This window comes from Cervus elaphus, chromosome 10 (genome assembly GCF_910594005.1).
Source record: "Cervus elaphus chromosome 10, mCerEla1.1, whole genome shotgun sequence".
In the NCBI taxonomy this organism is placed as follows: domain Eukaryota; kingdom Metazoa; phylum Chordata; class Mammalia; order Artiodactyla; family Cervidae; genus Cervus; species Cervus elaphus.
Window position 1 is genome coordinate 39,856,393 of NC_057824.1, and position 16,082 is coordinate 39,872,474.

The 16,082-nt window shown below is 52.4% G+C and overlaps 1 protein-coding gene across 12 annotated transcripts; it reads right to left on the bottom strand.

The window, feature by feature from the left end:
• Positions 1 to 808: 808 nt before the first annotated feature.
• ATXN2L (ataxin 2 like) lies at positions 809 to 12,904 on the bottom strand. 12 transcript variants are annotated; one of them, XR_006343096.1, is made up of 23 exons: positions 12,067 to 12,899; positions 10,535 to 10,571; positions 10,264 to 10,320; positions 10,108 to 10,179; positions 9,584 to 9,734; positions 9,084 to 9,208; positions 8,156 to 8,247; positions 7,503 to 7,703; positions 6,532 to 6,707; positions 6,265 to 6,375; positions 5,501 to 5,695; positions 5,342 to 5,413; positions 5,035 to 5,105; positions 4,552 to 4,847; positions 4,404 to 4,473; positions 3,765 to 3,911; positions 3,569 to 3,641; positions 3,288 to 3,478; positions 2,827 to 2,956; positions 2,616 to 2,737; positions 2,252 to 2,464; positions 1,564 to 2,116; positions 809 to 1,320 (listed from the first exon to the last, which is right to left on the bottom strand). XR_006343096.1 is itself a non-coding variant. In XM_043914623.1 (23 exons), the coding sequence occupies exons 1-23, from the start codon at positions 12,366 to 12,368 to the stop codon at positions 1,569 to 1,571; spliced, it is 3,303 nt and encodes a 1,100-aa protein (XP_043770558.1). In that variant the 5' UTR covers positions 12,369 to 12,900; the 3' UTR covers positions 809 to 1,568. The 12 variants fall into 12 exon arrangements, 11 of the variants coding, with proteins under 11 accessions (XP_043770558.1, XP_043770560.1, XP_043770553.1 ...); XM_043914623.1 differs by having other exon boundaries at positions 809 to 1,723; positions 1,873 to 2,116; positions 12,067 to 12,900; XM_043914625.1 differs by having other exon boundaries at positions 809 to 1,297; positions 1,873 to 1,926.
• Positions 12,905 to 16,082: the final 3,178 nt, after the last annotated feature.

Genomic DNA, 16,082 nt, shown 5'->3' on the forward strand with positions numbered 1-16,082 from the left:
ACATCCAGAGCCCACCTGAAGGCTTTCCTGCTGCTACTTCCATCAAGGCCTCCCAGCCCCAGTTGGAGCTCGATCACTTGGGACCGCAAGTCTGCTTTTTTAAAACGTTTGGCTGCACTGGGTCTTAGTTGCAGCATGTGGGATCTAGTTCCCTGACCAGGGATCGAACCCGGGGCCTCCTGCATTGGAAACACAGTCTTAGCCAGTGGACCACCAGACAAGTCCCAAACCTGCCCCCTTTCACCAACCAATTAAGAGGCTACAGATCAGTCCCATCCTCTACCAGTGAAATCTCCACTTTACAGGTAAGAAATGAATGTCAGGTCTTACTGGTAAAGAATTCCAAACTGTTTTTAAAAAACACCTCCTGAAGCCTGTTTCTCCATCCCATACCTCGCCCGCATCTTTCTAAGCCCCTGCTTCCCTCAGGCTGGCTCAATCAGCCCTCCCCCCTTTCACTAGCAGCTTCATCCTATAGCTCTCACCCACACCCAAGACTTCTCAGCTGTGCACCACCCTGGCCCTTATTTCAGGTGGCCCAAAACACAATTGTGCTTTTTAGTGCAAAGAGCTAGACATCATTCACGAAGTACTTATATTAGAAATGAAAACCTCGTTACATCTCACAATGAGGCCCGTTTTGAGGTGAGAAAACAGCCTTTGAGACAATGGTGGGCCTGCATGGCAGAGCGCCAAAAAGGGCATCTCTGGATATTCTGGATGGGCACCTACAGTGCCCCACCTTGGAAACCTCATAAAACCAACCGCTCCCGTCTTACTATTCTTCAAAGAGGAAACTACAGGCAGGTTAAGTTAGTTTAAAATTTTATTTTTTTTAAATTTTTTTAAATATTTTTATGTAATAAAAAGTAAAAGTCCTTGTCCAACCATCCTTGCGGGGCATGTCTGTTTCTCTTACGCAGGTGACTCAAGTTAATGGGAAAGAAAGAACAGGGGGCCCAAGGTTATAAATAAAAGAAAATAAAAGATCTTCGTCTCCAGCGGGGGGGGGGGGATAGATGAGAGGACGGGAGGGCAAGATGGGGTGGGATGGGCAGGGGCAGAGCAGGAACCCCCCCACCCCCGCTGGACCCTGGCCCTACCCACTTTGAGGCCCTTCCCATTCAAGGTGCTTGGCAGGAATTCCCCAGCTCCCCAGGGGCGGGGAAAGGGGGTGGGGGGCTGGGACTGGTCCGAGCTGCTGGGGGAAGAGACATAGATCACTCTTCCCTCCACTCATGGAGGTCTCAGGTCGCGGCCAGGACAATCTTCAGTTCCCCGGGGGGTGGAAGGGGAGCTGCTGGGAGGGATGAGATTGAACTGGTTGGAGGGGAAAGAGAAGAGAGCAGGAGCATTAGAACCCAAGCAGCTGTCCCTTCATCCAATGCCGTCCAGTGTGGGGTGTGGGGGGAGTGTTGGTAGGAGCGGCCGCCTCGAGGTGTCTCACGGGGCTGTCAGAAGCACAGATCAATCGCCGTTTCCCCGTGAGCCAGAGCCCTTCCTCACGTGCCCAGCTCAGCCCCCCACACCCCAGCCTGGCCCTGTCTACTGCGCTGACCTTACCTCGGCTAAGTCAGGAGACAGTCGGGGTCACTGAGAGCTGGGGAGGCAGTGGGGAGGGGGGCTGCTGGATCACAACTGAGCGAGGACGGAGGGAAGCAAAGGACAGAGCCAGGAGCAAGCCCCTGGCGGCGGCGACTGTGGCTTCTGCCCACCCTACATACTTCACAGACAGGTGCAGGTCGGCAGGCGCCCTGTGGGACAGCCCTGCCTCCAAGACCCCTCACTCCCCGCCCAGAACCCGTGCATCCTGCCCCACCTGCAGCCCATCAGCTCTTCCATGCCAAATACCCCCAGCTAACGAGAACTCACGAATCCTGTCATCGGCTCCTCCTGGAAATCCAGGCGCCTGGCCAGGCTGCTCACCTTGGGGGTGTCCGATGTAGGGGTAGGGTGAGGGTGTGGAAGCTGAGAGTGCAGGCACCCCACTCTGGGGCACCGCGCCTTGGGGGGGGCCCCCATGGCTCTGGGGTGGGTGCAGCAGCATCACCTGGGGCGGGTGGGGAGCCCCAGGGTGAGGGGGCGGGGCTGCTGTGATTCCAGTTTGGACATGGGCCTGCAGAGAACAGAAAAGGAGCTGTGAGCACCACAGGGTCGGAGAGTCCAAGGCAGCAGCACGGAGCGCAAAGGTGCGCCGACGACTCCGGGATGGGGTGCCCCTCGGCTCAGGGCAGGCGGCGTGGGCTCTTACCTGGGTAACATGGGCCATGTTGGTGAAGCCGTGGGGCAGCTGCTGGTGGGCATGGATGGCATATACAGCGGCTGGTTGGGGGAAGCTGCTCTGAGGGGACTGGGCAGAAGGTCCCGGTGGCAGAGAAGGCGGCGTGCCTGTCAGGGCCCCTGGGTGGTACAGGTTCTGCTGCGGCTGTCCACTGCCCAGGTGTGGGGCCTGCCCCGCCTGGTGCTGCCATCAGGGCAAGGGGAACGGTGAGTGCCACTTCCGGTACTACCTCTGACCCCCAGGTTCTCCCCGCTAGGAAATGACCCCGAGTCCTAGTCCTCTCTCTCAGCCACCCACCCCTGCTCCACCCACGTGGATGCCCCACAGCAGGCACCTGGACAGGACTGGGGGCCGCATGCTGGGACGGCGGCTGGCTCCCAGTAGGCGTGGTGGCCGGCTGCGGCTGGTGGGCATGGAGCTGCGTGGCATGGTGTGGATAGGACTGGTGAACGGTGGCTACAGCAGGAAAGGGGAGAGAATCAGTGACAGGCACCCCAGAGGGGCTGAGCAGCACAGCCTGGGTGGGGGGACAGGACAAAACTCACCATAAAGGGCCTGGGGGGTGGGCTGCTCTGCAGAAGGGTACTGAGGGGTGGAGGATGACACGATGGCCTGGGGATGGCTCCCCGACGTCAGCATGCGTGGGTTGCTTTGAAGCATGGGGGCAAACACCGGCTGGAGGAGGAGGAGAGAAGCGGTTGGCCCGGCAGAGGGCCCGGGAGAGTATCCTGCTGCCAAACCACCCAGGCACAGGACTACTCTGCTCTCATCACGACCACCTTACTTCACATTCTCAACCACCTTATTGAGGAGATGCTACACTTTACAAAGGCGCCAGAATCCACTGCCTCCCTGGGGTCCTACTACAGCCAAGACTGAAGCCCAAGTTGGACCCCATCGCCCAGAACTCTAGGCTGGCTTCTCCTGCCAGCTCCTGAGTGTGGGAGGTGGAGGCTTGCTAAAATGCCAGGGCTCTGTACCAGACCTTCCTCCCCACCTCAGTCACCTGCGAGGGGTAGTGGGCCATGGGCTGCATCATGGCGGGCTGGCCTGGGAACTGCTGTGGGTTGTAGGGGATGTAGGAAGAGTAAGGGGTGGCGGCCACCAGAGGTGGACCAGCGGCGGCAGCAGCGGCCTGCATCATGGGAGGGGCGGAGGCTGGCTGGTGTTGGTCCGAGCGCTGGGGGGGCAGGGAGCCTGCAGGCGGGGGGAAGATGGGGCAGAGCTCAAGCTCCATCCGCCGGCAGGCCCCGGGCGGCGCACACAGCCCCTCCTGACCCTGCTCACCTTTGGCGCCCCGGTACTTGCCCTGCTGTCCAGGCACAGAGTTGGACACAGGGTACGGATACATCTGAGGTGCCTACGGACCAGAACACAGGCGCGGCTCAATGACGCGCTCATCAATGCTCAGGACAGGCAGGATTTGGTCCCTCAGGCAGCCCAGGCACACCTCTGACCCTGGGCCCACCCAGTCTCCTCTCACCTGAACAGCTGGTCCCATGTGGATCTGAGGTATGTAGGAAATGTACTGGGGGCTATAGAGCCCACTCTGGCCTGCTGTCAGCACCGGGATGGAGGGAGTTGAATGAGTCCGGGGCCCAGGAGAAGTCGGAGTACTGGTGGATTTATTCTGTAAGAGGCCAAGGGGTACATGCACAAGGTAACTCAATGACTTCCGTACCACCCTCCTCTCCCAGCCAAGGGCATCCAGAGTGCTGTGCACCAAACATATCCTACACTTTATATTGGTTAAACCCCACATCAACCAGGAGATGAGCACCCTTAAATTACAGGCGAGGAAACTGAGGCAGAGAAGGTAAGTGGTTCATCCAAGATCACAAAGCTTCCAAGTAGAGGTTCAAGCGCAGTCAGTGTGCCCAAATGAAGCCCATGCTCCTGACTGCCAGACTCCGACTCCCCCGAACCAAATGCCAAGTCCCAGTAAGGAACCCATAATTATCTGTCAGATACTTCACGATCCCCGGGCAGCCACTGCTAAGACCTGCTTCCTCAACTGCTGCGGTCCTGACACACTTGTGTAACTGCTCCTCACTTCCTCCAACACCCAGCTCCCAAGTCTCCTCATGGAGACCCCAGCCCACCTTCCCCTGTCCCATCTCACCACAGAGAGCAGGGGCTTAGTGGGATTGAACTCCTTGGCATTGGGGTTCAATGTCGACTTCTTCACTTGTCTATGAGAGAAAAGTGGAGTCATTCTCACAGCCTGCCTCTCGTCACGAGACACCCGCCCAGCTCCCCACCCCACTCACTCAGCAACTGGGCCCTCATCCTTGTCATCTCCCTTGATGAGGCCCACTGGGGGGCTGCCAGTTTGGCTTGGGCAAGGTGGGGGAGGCTGCTCCGGCCCCTCGGCACCCCCTGCTGGTGGCAAGGGCGGTTTGTCCTCCTTGTCTGATACTGATTCGGCCTTCGAGGAAACAGGAGACCCCAGGGGCTCTGAAGCCAAAAGACCATCCACCTCCTTCTCCTTCCCTTTGGCCTCCTCTTTCAGGATCCGTGGAGGAAAAGGATCCAAGCTGGTCTCAGGGGAGCTACTGGGCTGAAGCTAGAAGGACAGAAACACACAACATAGAGACTACTCTCCTATCTCAAACCCAGACTCACCTTCCTTCATCTTTGCATCCTCTAATCTCTCAATGCCACTCAGTGCCTATTCCATAAACCTCTCCCCCGAATCCCCAACCTTCATCTCTTTCCTGCTAACATCCTAGTCACTCCCACACTTCGCTCACCTTAAACTGGGCCCCAAACTTTCTCAGTTCTTCCAGCTGAAAACGCTTCTGTTCGTTCTGAAGGCCAGGGACTATGAAAAAGAGCAAAAAAGGAGAAAATACACGTTTGTTTTCTTGAAGGTGGCTACACAGCAACCCAAAGAACAAAGAAACCAAGGGAAAAAAGCTGAGCTTAATAGAATCCTTTAAGTTAGGATCACAGGGCTGATCCACGTCATCTGTTTCTGAATTTCAACACTTCCCTAACTGAGATGCTCCCCTAATCAAAGGGGCACAAGGCCCTGGCAGGAAAAACAACAATCCTCACCTTTCCCTGCAATCCGGGACAACTCCTGGGACTCCAGCGTCCTTCCAGGTTCCTTGGCCGGAAGTTCTTTTACTGAGCAAGAAAAAAGAGGCACGTGAAGACACTTCTGTCCGGAAGCACACCGCCCACTGTCGGCAGCCCCCACCAGGTGGCTCTTACCATCTGTGGGGGCCAGTGAGATCTTTGGAGAAGCTGGGGAAACGGAGCCCACTCCAGGATCCCCAACTGCTGACGTCACTGGGATGGAAGCTGAAGAGGTCGGTACTGCTGAGCCAATGGGAGGCTCAGGACAGGAAGCTGAGATTGGGGCGGGGGCAGCTGATTTGGGAGAGCGTGGCGGGTACATACGGCCCACTGGAAGAAAAGGGAGAGTGATTTGTGTTGGTCACTGCTGGTCACTGAGCAGGGACTCACTAGAAACACCAAGGAGAGTTTATCTACAAGGTGACAAACCTAAATGTTTAGAAGGGCAAGGCAGGTAAGGTAAGCAGGTAAAATGGCCTCATGGGTACCATGAAAGACTGGAATGCTCCAAGGAGCAGTCAAGACTCAGTTCCAGTCAACCAGAGCTATACAGCAAGACAGGTTCTGTGCTGGCAGAACTTCCTGTATTTCAAAAGAAATTAGATACTTTCTATGATTTCTCCTCCCTTAAAATTAGTTGCCAACTAATTTATTTATTTATTTATTTAGTTGTTGTTGTTGCCAACTAATTTAAACAAGAGGCACCAGCCAGCCAGACACAACGCATGGATTGCCATGCTGGAATTTCTCTCTGAGGGAAACTGAAGAATTCTTTCCTGAAAAGCATAAATCCAAGCCTCCAAAACACCTTTATCTTGGAACTCTCCCAGTCCAGCATTCTAACAATTGACAATCTACACCCCTATCCATTTCTTCATGTAACACCGCTGGAATCTTACCTGAAGGAGGAGGTGGAACAGAAGCTTCTCCAGAAGGCCTGCTGCTGGGGGAAGACAGACTCTTGGCACCTCTCAGAGGTCGCTGGGCCTTAGGGGACATGCGGGAAGGGCCTAGTTTTTTTTTTTTTTAAGATGGGAAAAAAGAGGCAGAGTTCCTGCTATTACATGACCATCAATGCACCTTCCATCCAACCCACCTAGATCCTTTTCCTTGCCACCTACCATCATCCCCTTCCCTGCCACCAACAAGTCAGCTTCCTAACTCACCTCCATTGATACCGCGTGCCTCAGAACCTGGGCCAGGGCTGCTATTGTCAAGATGGTGAGGGCCACGAGGCGGCAAAGAGCTAAGGCCAGGCCGGCCGCCCCGAGAACTACTGCAGCGAACGCCTCCCCGGGGACCTTCCCGAACTCGCTGGGGTAGAGGGATATACTTCCCCTCCCTGGGGGAGAGAGTTCAAATAACATCAAGCAGCCACAAAACACACGTTTTCCAAGGTGAAGCCCTCCTTATCAAAGTCCACCTCCTGCCTCAATGCACACACACAGAGATATGCCTGACTTCAGCTTTCTGCACTATTTCTCTTGAGAAACTCACTGTCCTGTGGTTCCAGGATGATGACCCTACACTGCAGCTACCCCTGACCAGACCAAAGCAGCCAGGGCTCCATAATCCTACCCCACTCCTGACCTTCAAGACAGGAAGTATCACATTGTGGTTTAAGGTACAATACACTTCAGTTTCATTTTCATAAAAGGAGAAGTTATGACATACATAGGAATGAAAATGCAGGAAAAAAAAAAGAATATGGGGAATTCCCTAGGGGTAGGATCCTGAGCTTTCAATGCTGAGGGCCTAGGTTCCTGGTTGGGGAACTAAAATCCTGTAAGTTGCAGAGTGCAGCAGAAAGCAAAAAAAGGAAAAGAAAAAAAAGTATCAAAAATCTGGGGTGGGGGGAAACCTGTCTTAATCCCTAATCTTTAGCCTTGTTACTTCAGACAAATTAATAGTTCTAGGCTTCAGCGTCCTAAACCCCAAGATTTGGAATAACTGTATTAACCTATGATTGTGAGGCTTCAACAAGCGTATGTAACAAGCTCTCGGCCCTAACCTAAACCAAAAAATTGGGAATAACTACATGTTAACCTATGTGGCTGGGAGGCGTCAACAGAAGTAAACACCAAGCTCCCGGCCCAAACACTGAGCCCCGCCCGGACCAGCCGCCCCCAGCAATCACCTGGCTGCCAAGCTGGGGCTCTCACGCCCTGAGCCCTGTCGCTGAACCGCACTGTGCTTCTCCTCCTCTGTGCGCCCATCATCATTCTCCATGGCGATCCGCAGGCGGTACTGGGGGCTCGATTCAATCTCTCGGGCCAACTGGGCAGCACGAAGCTCCCGCTGACGGAATTCTTCTGAATTGTCCTTCTCTAAGGGCACCCTGTGAGGACCGCCGTCACCCCAGGGCCACGGGACAACAAGAAGGAAAAATGAAGACATTTCCATCAGTCCTACCACCAGCTCAGACATGTGGGTATTTAAACCCTCAGTAAGTCAGCATACACTGATCTGGCATGTAGCAGGGTCCTAGGCAGAGCAGCAAGGCATCTCTCTGAATCTGAGGGACACCGAGACACACATACAAATTTGTTAAGATTTTACAGGATAAGTATGGACCAAAAAAGCAGTTAATTCCACCCATGGAATCAAGGTTATGAGAAAGAGAAAAACCTTTGCAGAAGGAGTTCACAAGGCAGATGAGGAGTGGGGAGAGGGCAACCCAGATGCCCAGGAAAACGTGTACAAAAGCTATGCTCCACCTAAAGGCCTCCCTTCTGTTGATGACCCCATACCTCAAACTGTACCACCTGGGAAGTACCAAAAGACACTCACGTGTAAGAAGAGAGACTGCTGTCATAGGTGGTCTTTACACCATAGTTCTCCTCATTGAACTTGAACATTTCGTTGGGGTCCCATCCATTAGACTAGAGGGAGAGGGAGAATGTTTCAAAGTCCAGCAAGGAAAGCAGTAATAACCAATCCTTCTCTTCCCTCAGGTTGAAAGATTAAAAAATCTGACCAAACCAAGAGTGGGGTAAAAAGGAACAGGGCTCATGGGAAGGTCATCTAGTACTACTGACTGCAGCACAAACTGGTAGTTTCCGAGACAGAGACGTCTTTAGGACCTAACATCCATTTCCAGATTTATATCCCAGGGAAATTCTGACCTAAGTGCATGAGGATACACATTCTAAAAATTCAGTAAGGCACTATTTTTAATATCAAAACAATGGCCCAGAAACACCAATAAGAAAAGGGATAAAGACAATTTATTGTGTATACACACAAGTATACACATACAAATAGCACAATACATTTAGTTAAAAGCAATGAGTAGGAGCTATATACCAAAATGAAATACCCAAAAATAGGTAGGAAAAGAAAATTTAAAAAAAATTAACACAATGAAGTAACAATTCACTGATAAATTTTAAATCAATGTAGTTGTTCGGAGGAAGGGAAATGGGCCTATACAATACTCAATCTCATCTATATCTTTTTCCCAAAGCTGAGAAAAAACTGATTTGAAGCAAATTTTAACAGTTATCAATCACTGATGGTAGAAAAACGGGTTATTTCTGTTTGAGTATGTTCTATACCTTTCCATTGGAATCTGACTGCCATCAACAGGCAATAGTAAAAGACTTCTCCCCTGCCAACCCCAGCAACTCTTGGCTCCAAGAATGATGTCACTGTCAACAACCCACACTTCAGCAGCAGAGCCCCCCAGCTCTAGGGTTCTCCAGAAGGGAGACTGTACCATGTCAGATTCCAGGTCGTAGTCATCACTGTTGCTGTCGCCCCCCTCCCAGCGCTGAAGCACCTTCTCTTTGTGTTCCCCATTCACCTTCGAGTTCATGGCAATGGCTGAGTCAGTGAACTTATCTGTGAGGGCAGATTGAAGATCAGGAGTCAGGCGGTATTGCATAGCCTTCTATCCAACACCCTTCACACCACAGAAGCAAAGAAAAGCTTTTGTGTGTCAGAGTTTGGGGTTGCAGGGCAGCATAAGACTTGTTCCCAGAGTTCAAAAGAAGCAAGGAGTTGAAAACAAAGCAGGACAAGTATGAACCACAACACAGGCTGGAATTCACCCCACTGCATCTTAGACATTAACACATGTTCTCAAGAAAAAAAATTCCAGTCATCCTCCTCAGAAATACAGTGATAAAGAACAGGAAGGAGGAGAATCAGATCATCACATTCTCTGCCTTCTACTCAAGCACTGGATCTGACACAACAGCCTGCACCAATAAATACCTTTAGTAGCATAATTGAAGTCGACATTTCGGAAGTGGACAAGCATGACATCACTCGGCTTAAACACCATGGTGTCCACTATGTCTTCCCGACGAGGGCCACCTGCTGGCTCCGATACCTTCCGGTGCACAGCGTCCACTGCTAGTTCAAACTACAGAAGTCCCATTTCCCAACAACCGAGGGTCAGTATTAAGAAACGTGACGACAAAAATATGACTACTTTTAATTTTACCCTTCCTAAACTTTCCCCAACACCACATTCTCATGTGCACTGTCTTGTCAACATCACCCACAGGATTTAGCCAAAGCCCCAAACTTAAAACTTCACATCAAAATTCCCAGCCCTCACATTTCAAACCCCCATCTTTAATTGCATGCAGCACTCTTCCAGCACAGGCCTACAAAAACAAGGCTAGCCACCATGTTGTCCAAAACCACTCAACTTTATATATTCAATGAACCTATTTCACTCTCTTCTTTCTCCCATGAAACTCCAAAACGTAAGCTAATTTGAGTACACTGACCTTTGAGCTCAGCGTCTTGAAGATACCTTCATAGGTGGTACCATTCTTCACCTTTACATCACAAGTGGAACCCTGAAAGAGCAGAGGAAAACAGAAGAGTGCCTCCAGCAACTGATGCATTACATTCCTCAACCTAGCAGTAAGGGGCCCACTTACCACAACAGCGGTAAGAAAATGCAGCATTCTGGAATTGTTGTAGACACCCTCAAACACCTGTCAGTAACACATGAGAGAGACAAAAATAAAGAAACAGCCAATCAACATCTTACCCTCCTTCATAATGTCCACACTCCACTCATAACCACCTCCTACGTGTGGGATCCTTGCCCTTTGGAACGCATGTATTTCTGCACCTAGTCTGCCCTCTATCCCCACATATGTATCTTTTAAGTATCTGTGCCTTAGACGGGGGAGAAAAGGCACTCACCGGTGACTGTGGAGGTCCCTTTCCTGTGCTTTGTCCCCTATAAGAGAAGGAAACAAGAAACTAGTTATTTAAGTACGGTCAAGCCCTCTTATTCAATGCTTTCAAAGGACTCTATGCTAGGACCACAGACTACGCGAGGATGACGACTTAGGCTACAAATCATTAACCAACAACCGATTTTCAAATTCTCACTTCACAGAGGAAGAAAAGCACTAGAAGTCATTTCCTCCAAATGCCAGTAAAAGAGGCTCAATCATCAACGTCTGTCAATTGCTTTAAAAGCCAATTCAACACAACGTTTCTGCAAGAGGGCCAGGGCTGCATGCTTCCAAATGACAAACGTTACAACATTCGACAATAACCCACGCCAAATCTAACAGTTGAAGCTCAGAGAGCGCAACTTTTGATCTACCTAGCTCAGGTAAATTACCTCCCAAACAGGAAAGACCCTCATTTCCCACAGCCTTAGGCCCCAAACTGGGAGTGAAGGTGCTCCCTCTACAATCTACCCTTCCGGACCTCTTTACTCATTCAGCCTGTTACCCACTCTGGGAGAGGTCACCAATCTCCCAGTAACCCTGCTTCTCGCTGGCTGATGTAACCGGCGGTTGAAGAGGGCGATCAGGGGGCCGTTGGCAGGGCTAGGGGACAGCGCAGCCGCAAAAGCTATCCACCCGGAGGCCTCGCCCGGTCTGCGCCTGCGCACTAAAGCCCACGGGCCTCTTCAAAATCCCCCCTCCCGCGATCAGAACCCACTGCGCCTGCGTGTACCTCCACTCTCAATTCCATAAACCCACAAACAGAAGAAACCGAGCCGGGTGTCCACCACTCATCCAAGGCCACCACGCGAACCCGTCCACGAGCACTCCCAGCAGCTGCCCTATGTGTTACCGGAGGCTGGAGAATGGCCGGGTCATAAGACACAGCATCCGCGCGCACGTACGGCAAGAGCGCGCGCGCGCTCGCGCGCTGGAGGTTCCCAGCCCGCAGTCCTCCCAGTCCCTCCTTCCGTCCCCCCGCCCACCCTGCTCCCCTCCTACTGGCCAGACTGGGACCGGGAGGTAGCAACTCGCTACCAAGTCCCTCCCTCCCCATTGGCCAAACTGTGGGCCGCGCGCCCCCCTCCATTGGCTACGGCCAGGGACCCCTTCCCGCAGCTGACTCCCCATTGGCTGAAGACGGGAACCGCGAGACCCTTCGTGGTAATGGAGCCGGGGACCCCGATCACCTCTTCACCCCCCCCAACTCCTCGTTCCGACGCCGCCGGCGGGATGCGCTCTGCCTGCCCTTAAGGCCCAGGTCCCGAGCCCTGACTACGCTCGCAGAACTGAGCACTGCCCCTGAATACCCCGGTGGCCACCAGGGACCCTCTGCCTTTGACCTGTTAGGACCTGAGGGCCCACCCCCAGCTTCACGGGGCTTTCCCACTCCCCCTGGCGCCCCTCGAAGGTGGCCAGGCTAGAAGTCCGCCTGGCGCGGTGTACAGGTCTCGGCCACCTGGGCTCTAGCGCCCGGAAACCCACCATCCTCACCTGGCGCTGCCGATGGCCGCTGCCCCTTGTCTCTCCTGATGTTGCTGCTGTGGTGGCGGCGGTTGAGGCGCCAAGATGCCCTCCGCTCCCCGACGGAGCCCGCTCCCGGCAGCGGCTGCAGGCCCTAGGCAGGGGGAGGCGGCCGCAGGAGGTCCTGGGGGAGCCGAGGTGGAGGCCAGGGGCCCCGGGAGACCGCCGTTGGGCGGGCTGGTGCCCCCGGGAGGCCGACGGGCCACGGCCTGTTGCGTGGGGGGCGGCTGCTGGGGCTGGGAGGTCTGTTGTGGCGGCTGAGGCTTCAACATGATGGCAGCGTCCGGAAGGGGAATTAGGGGGAAGGGAGGGAGAGAGGAGGCCGGGGCTGGGCCCCCGCCGGAGAGCGCGGGAAGCGAAGGGGACTGGGAAGCTGGGGACCCGCCGTTGGCGGGCGGGGGCAAGCCCCGCGGTGTCGGGGGTGGATAGAGAAGACCGCGGCGCGAGGAAGCACCGCGAGGCGGAAGGGGAGGGGGTCTCGCGGGCCGGAGGAAAGCGAGAGGGCGCGAGCCGGCTTGGCGCGCGTGCGCGTCGCCGGGGAAAGGGGAGGAGGAGGAGCGCGCGGGCGGGAGCTCCCGAAGGGGGAGGGGCGGGGAGGAGGGAGCGGCGGCCCGAGGTGTCCGCGCGCACCGGGGCGGTTAGCTCCGGGCGGGAGAAGAAAGAATAAAGAAAGGTGAATCTCGCGCCCCTCGCCTTTGGAGTGGGGAAGGAGCAGCGCGGGGCGCTTCCGCGCGCCAAGGACTTAGGGTCTCTAGGTCTCAGGCAGCCTTGAAGACTGCTGCCGCTGTCGCTTCACAATGAGCGTGTGAAGCGCTGGGGGTGGAGCCGAAGAAGCAGAGAGGAAGGAAGAGCCGGCCGCCCCGCCTACGCCGGCGGCGTAGCGTCGGGATACCTCCGCAGTAGTGTGAGAAGTCACCACGTAGCGTGCAGTTCTTCCGCCATTTGGGAGCCCATGGGCGGAGTCTTGAGTACAAAAAAAGTCCCGGCACGAGAACTGGTACTTATTCTAGGCTTGTGGTAGGTTTCGTGCGGCCTTTATCTGCTTTTCATAAAAGGTTGATAGGCATTAATGTTATCAGTTTGAGCATGCTGATCTTTGGAGATAACTCTATACCTAATTCTAAATTATTTTAATGATTTTCAAACTAATGGTTTTTCCATGCCCTAGAATGAACCCTTAAAGTGGAAGTGGCAAGTGAAAGTGTAGTCGCTCAGTTGTGTCCGATTCTTTGCGACCCCATGGACTGACTGTAGCCCCCCAGGCTCCTCTGTCCATGGAATTCTCCAGGCAAGAATATTGAAGTGGGTAGCCTATCCCTTCTCCAGAGGGTCTCTCCCATATTGCAGGCAGATTCTTTTTTTTTTTTTTGCAGGCAGATTCTTTACCATCTGAACCACCAGAGAAGCCCAGAATGAACCTTAAACTGTAGTGACAAAGAGGCTGAAGACCAGAGTTCCTAGGGCCTAGTTCAAAATCCTCCACCCAACTCTACAATGAAAACAAATTTCAGTCATTCAAATTAGTTGGGCATTTAGGACATGGGACTTCCCTGGTGGCTCAGACAATAAAGAATCTGTCAGCAATGCAGGAGACCCGGGTTTGATCCCTGGGTCCGGAAGATCCGCTGGAGAAGAGAATGGCAGCCCACTCCAGTATTCTTGCCTGGAGAATTCCATGGACAGAGGAGCCTGGCAGGTTGCAGTCCATGGGGTCACAAAAAGTCAGACACAGCTGAGCAACTACACTGTCTTTAGGACATTAGACTAGGTGCCTTGGATATGACTACTAATAATTAAACCACTTCCTACCCTCAAGGAGTTTAAACTAGCGGTGGATTCAGACAGATGCGCTCTATTAGGTGAAGCACAGAGCCCTAAGAGTAGATAAGAGTGACACCTACTTCAGTGTTGGGTGATGGATTGCTAGGCAGGGGGAATAGGACATGACAACGTAAAAAATGTTCAGCATGTCTGTCGTATAAAATAAGAGGAAGGAGGTTTTAAAAATAGAAACGGAAAAGATAGGTAACCTGGGACCAGTGGGGGAGCCTTTTTCAGAAAATGAAGAGGACAGATTTGCATTTTTAAAGGATTCCTCTTTGCAAGGTGGAGAATGGAGTGCAGGAGTGACAGGTCTTAGTCCAGGTGAAACTTTCAGTATCAGTCTCTTCCGTCCAGGTGTTAGCATTGGAGCGCTTCCAGCTTCACCTCTCCCCTGAACCTGCACACACTTAGCTACAAGTCTGCCTTACTCTTTGAGACGTGTTCCTTCGTCCAGCCTCACTCCTAGTTTTGAGAGTTTGGGGTTCCCAAAACTGCTGTTTGGCCAGCAGTTTTCCGCCACTTTATTCTGTGAGCTCCTTTCATTATGTGTTAGTGCTGGTGTGTGGGCTTAGTCGCTCAGTCATGCCCGACTCTTTACGACCCCATGGACTGTAGCCCGCCAGGGTCCTCTTCCCTGGGGATTCTCCAGGCAAGGATACTGGAGTGGGTTGCCATGCCCTCCTCCAGGGGACCGTCCCATTCCGGGGATCAAACCCAGGTCTCCTGCATTGCAGGTGGATTCTTTACCGTCTGAGCCACCAGGGAAGCTGCTATCTGCTCCCTAATAGTTGGGATCTTACTCACTGCTCCTTCTGTGATACCTAGCATAATGCAGGCAGTCAGTTAAATACCTGTGAAGTGAATGGATTCAAGTGTTATTTTGAAGACCGTGTCTCCTGGGTGTCTGAGTAACTGTCCAGCTTTTTCCTGGCATTAACTGTACCACGTGCTGCCATGCCACCTCTTCAGCATCATTATGGGCACTCCCGTCTCCCCACTCCATACTGCTCCCACACTCTGTTATGTTTCAGCCCATTAAACACTAATTTCCGCAACCTGCCTTGCCCTTGTTCAACTCTGCCTTTGAAAGTGCTGTTTAAGATCACCAGCCCAGGTTGGATGCATGACACAAGTGCTCGGGCCTGGTGCACTGGGAAGACCCAGAGGGATCGGGTAGAGAGGGAGGTGGGAGGGGGGATCGGGATGAGGAATACATGTAAATCGATGGCTGATTCATGTCAATGTATGACAAAAACCACTACAATATTGTAAAGTAATTAGCCTCCAACTAATAAAAATAAATGGAAAAAAAAAGAAAAAAAATAATAAAGAACAATAGAAGGAAAAAAAAGAAAGTGCTGTTTATTCACCTAGTTCTTATTATTCAAACTCAGGTGTTAGTCCTTTTGAACAACTTGTTATTGACGCCCTCCTCTCAGTTCCCAGAGCACTGTGATGATTGTTGCTATTGTTTGTATGTATGATTTCCCTTTCTATTGGAGCGTGAGGTCATTAAGGTCAGGGGCGGTATTTTACTCATTTCTCTCTCCTTCCTGTCTAGCTCAGTGGCTGGCACAGTCATTCAATAAATTGATAAAGGAATGAAATATTGTCATCTTATATACAATTTAGAAATGATAGGGACTTCCGTGGTGGTTCAGTGGCTAAGACTCTGGGCTCCCAATGCAGGGGGCTCAGGTTCGATCCTTGGTCGGGGAACTAGATCTCACATGCCACAACTAAATGTCCCAAGTGCCTCAGCTAAGACCTGGTATAGCCAAATGAATACGTACTTTTTAAAGAGAAAAATGGTATCACTGTGATTTGTTCTAGAGTGATTTCCAGGATATATTTTAAGTGAAGAAAGTATAAAGGGTACTTCCTTGTGTGCAAGGAAGAAAGGGAAATAAAACAAATGTATCCACAAATTCTTGCAAGGAAGAACCAGAAGGGTAAACCAAAAACTAATAAAATCGGGCACCCTTGAGGGGTAGGGGAAAATAAAGGTTCCTTGGTTGTTGGGTTACATCCCTCTTGCTGAGAGAAACAACAGAGCCCTGAATGGGGAGAGGGAGACACGTCTTTGAGCCTTTTCATATAGTTTTGGCTTTTCAAGTAATGTTAATGGTCAACATACTCAATTAAATCAACAAAAACAGAGT

Coding starts and splice junctions, on each gene's coding strand:
- ATXN2L (XM_043914623.1), bottom strand. CDS start 12,368: ATGTTGAAGCCTCAGCCGCCACAACAGACCTCCCAGCCCCAGCAGCCG. Junction 10,180..10,263: donor ATTTTCTTACCGCTGTTGTG/GTAAGTGGGCCC, acceptor CTGCTCTTTCAG/GGTTCCACTTGTGATGTAAA. Junction 9,209..9,583: donor CTTCAATTATGCTACTAAAG/GTATTTATTGGT, acceptor CTGCCCTCACAG/ATAAGTTCACTGACTCAGCC.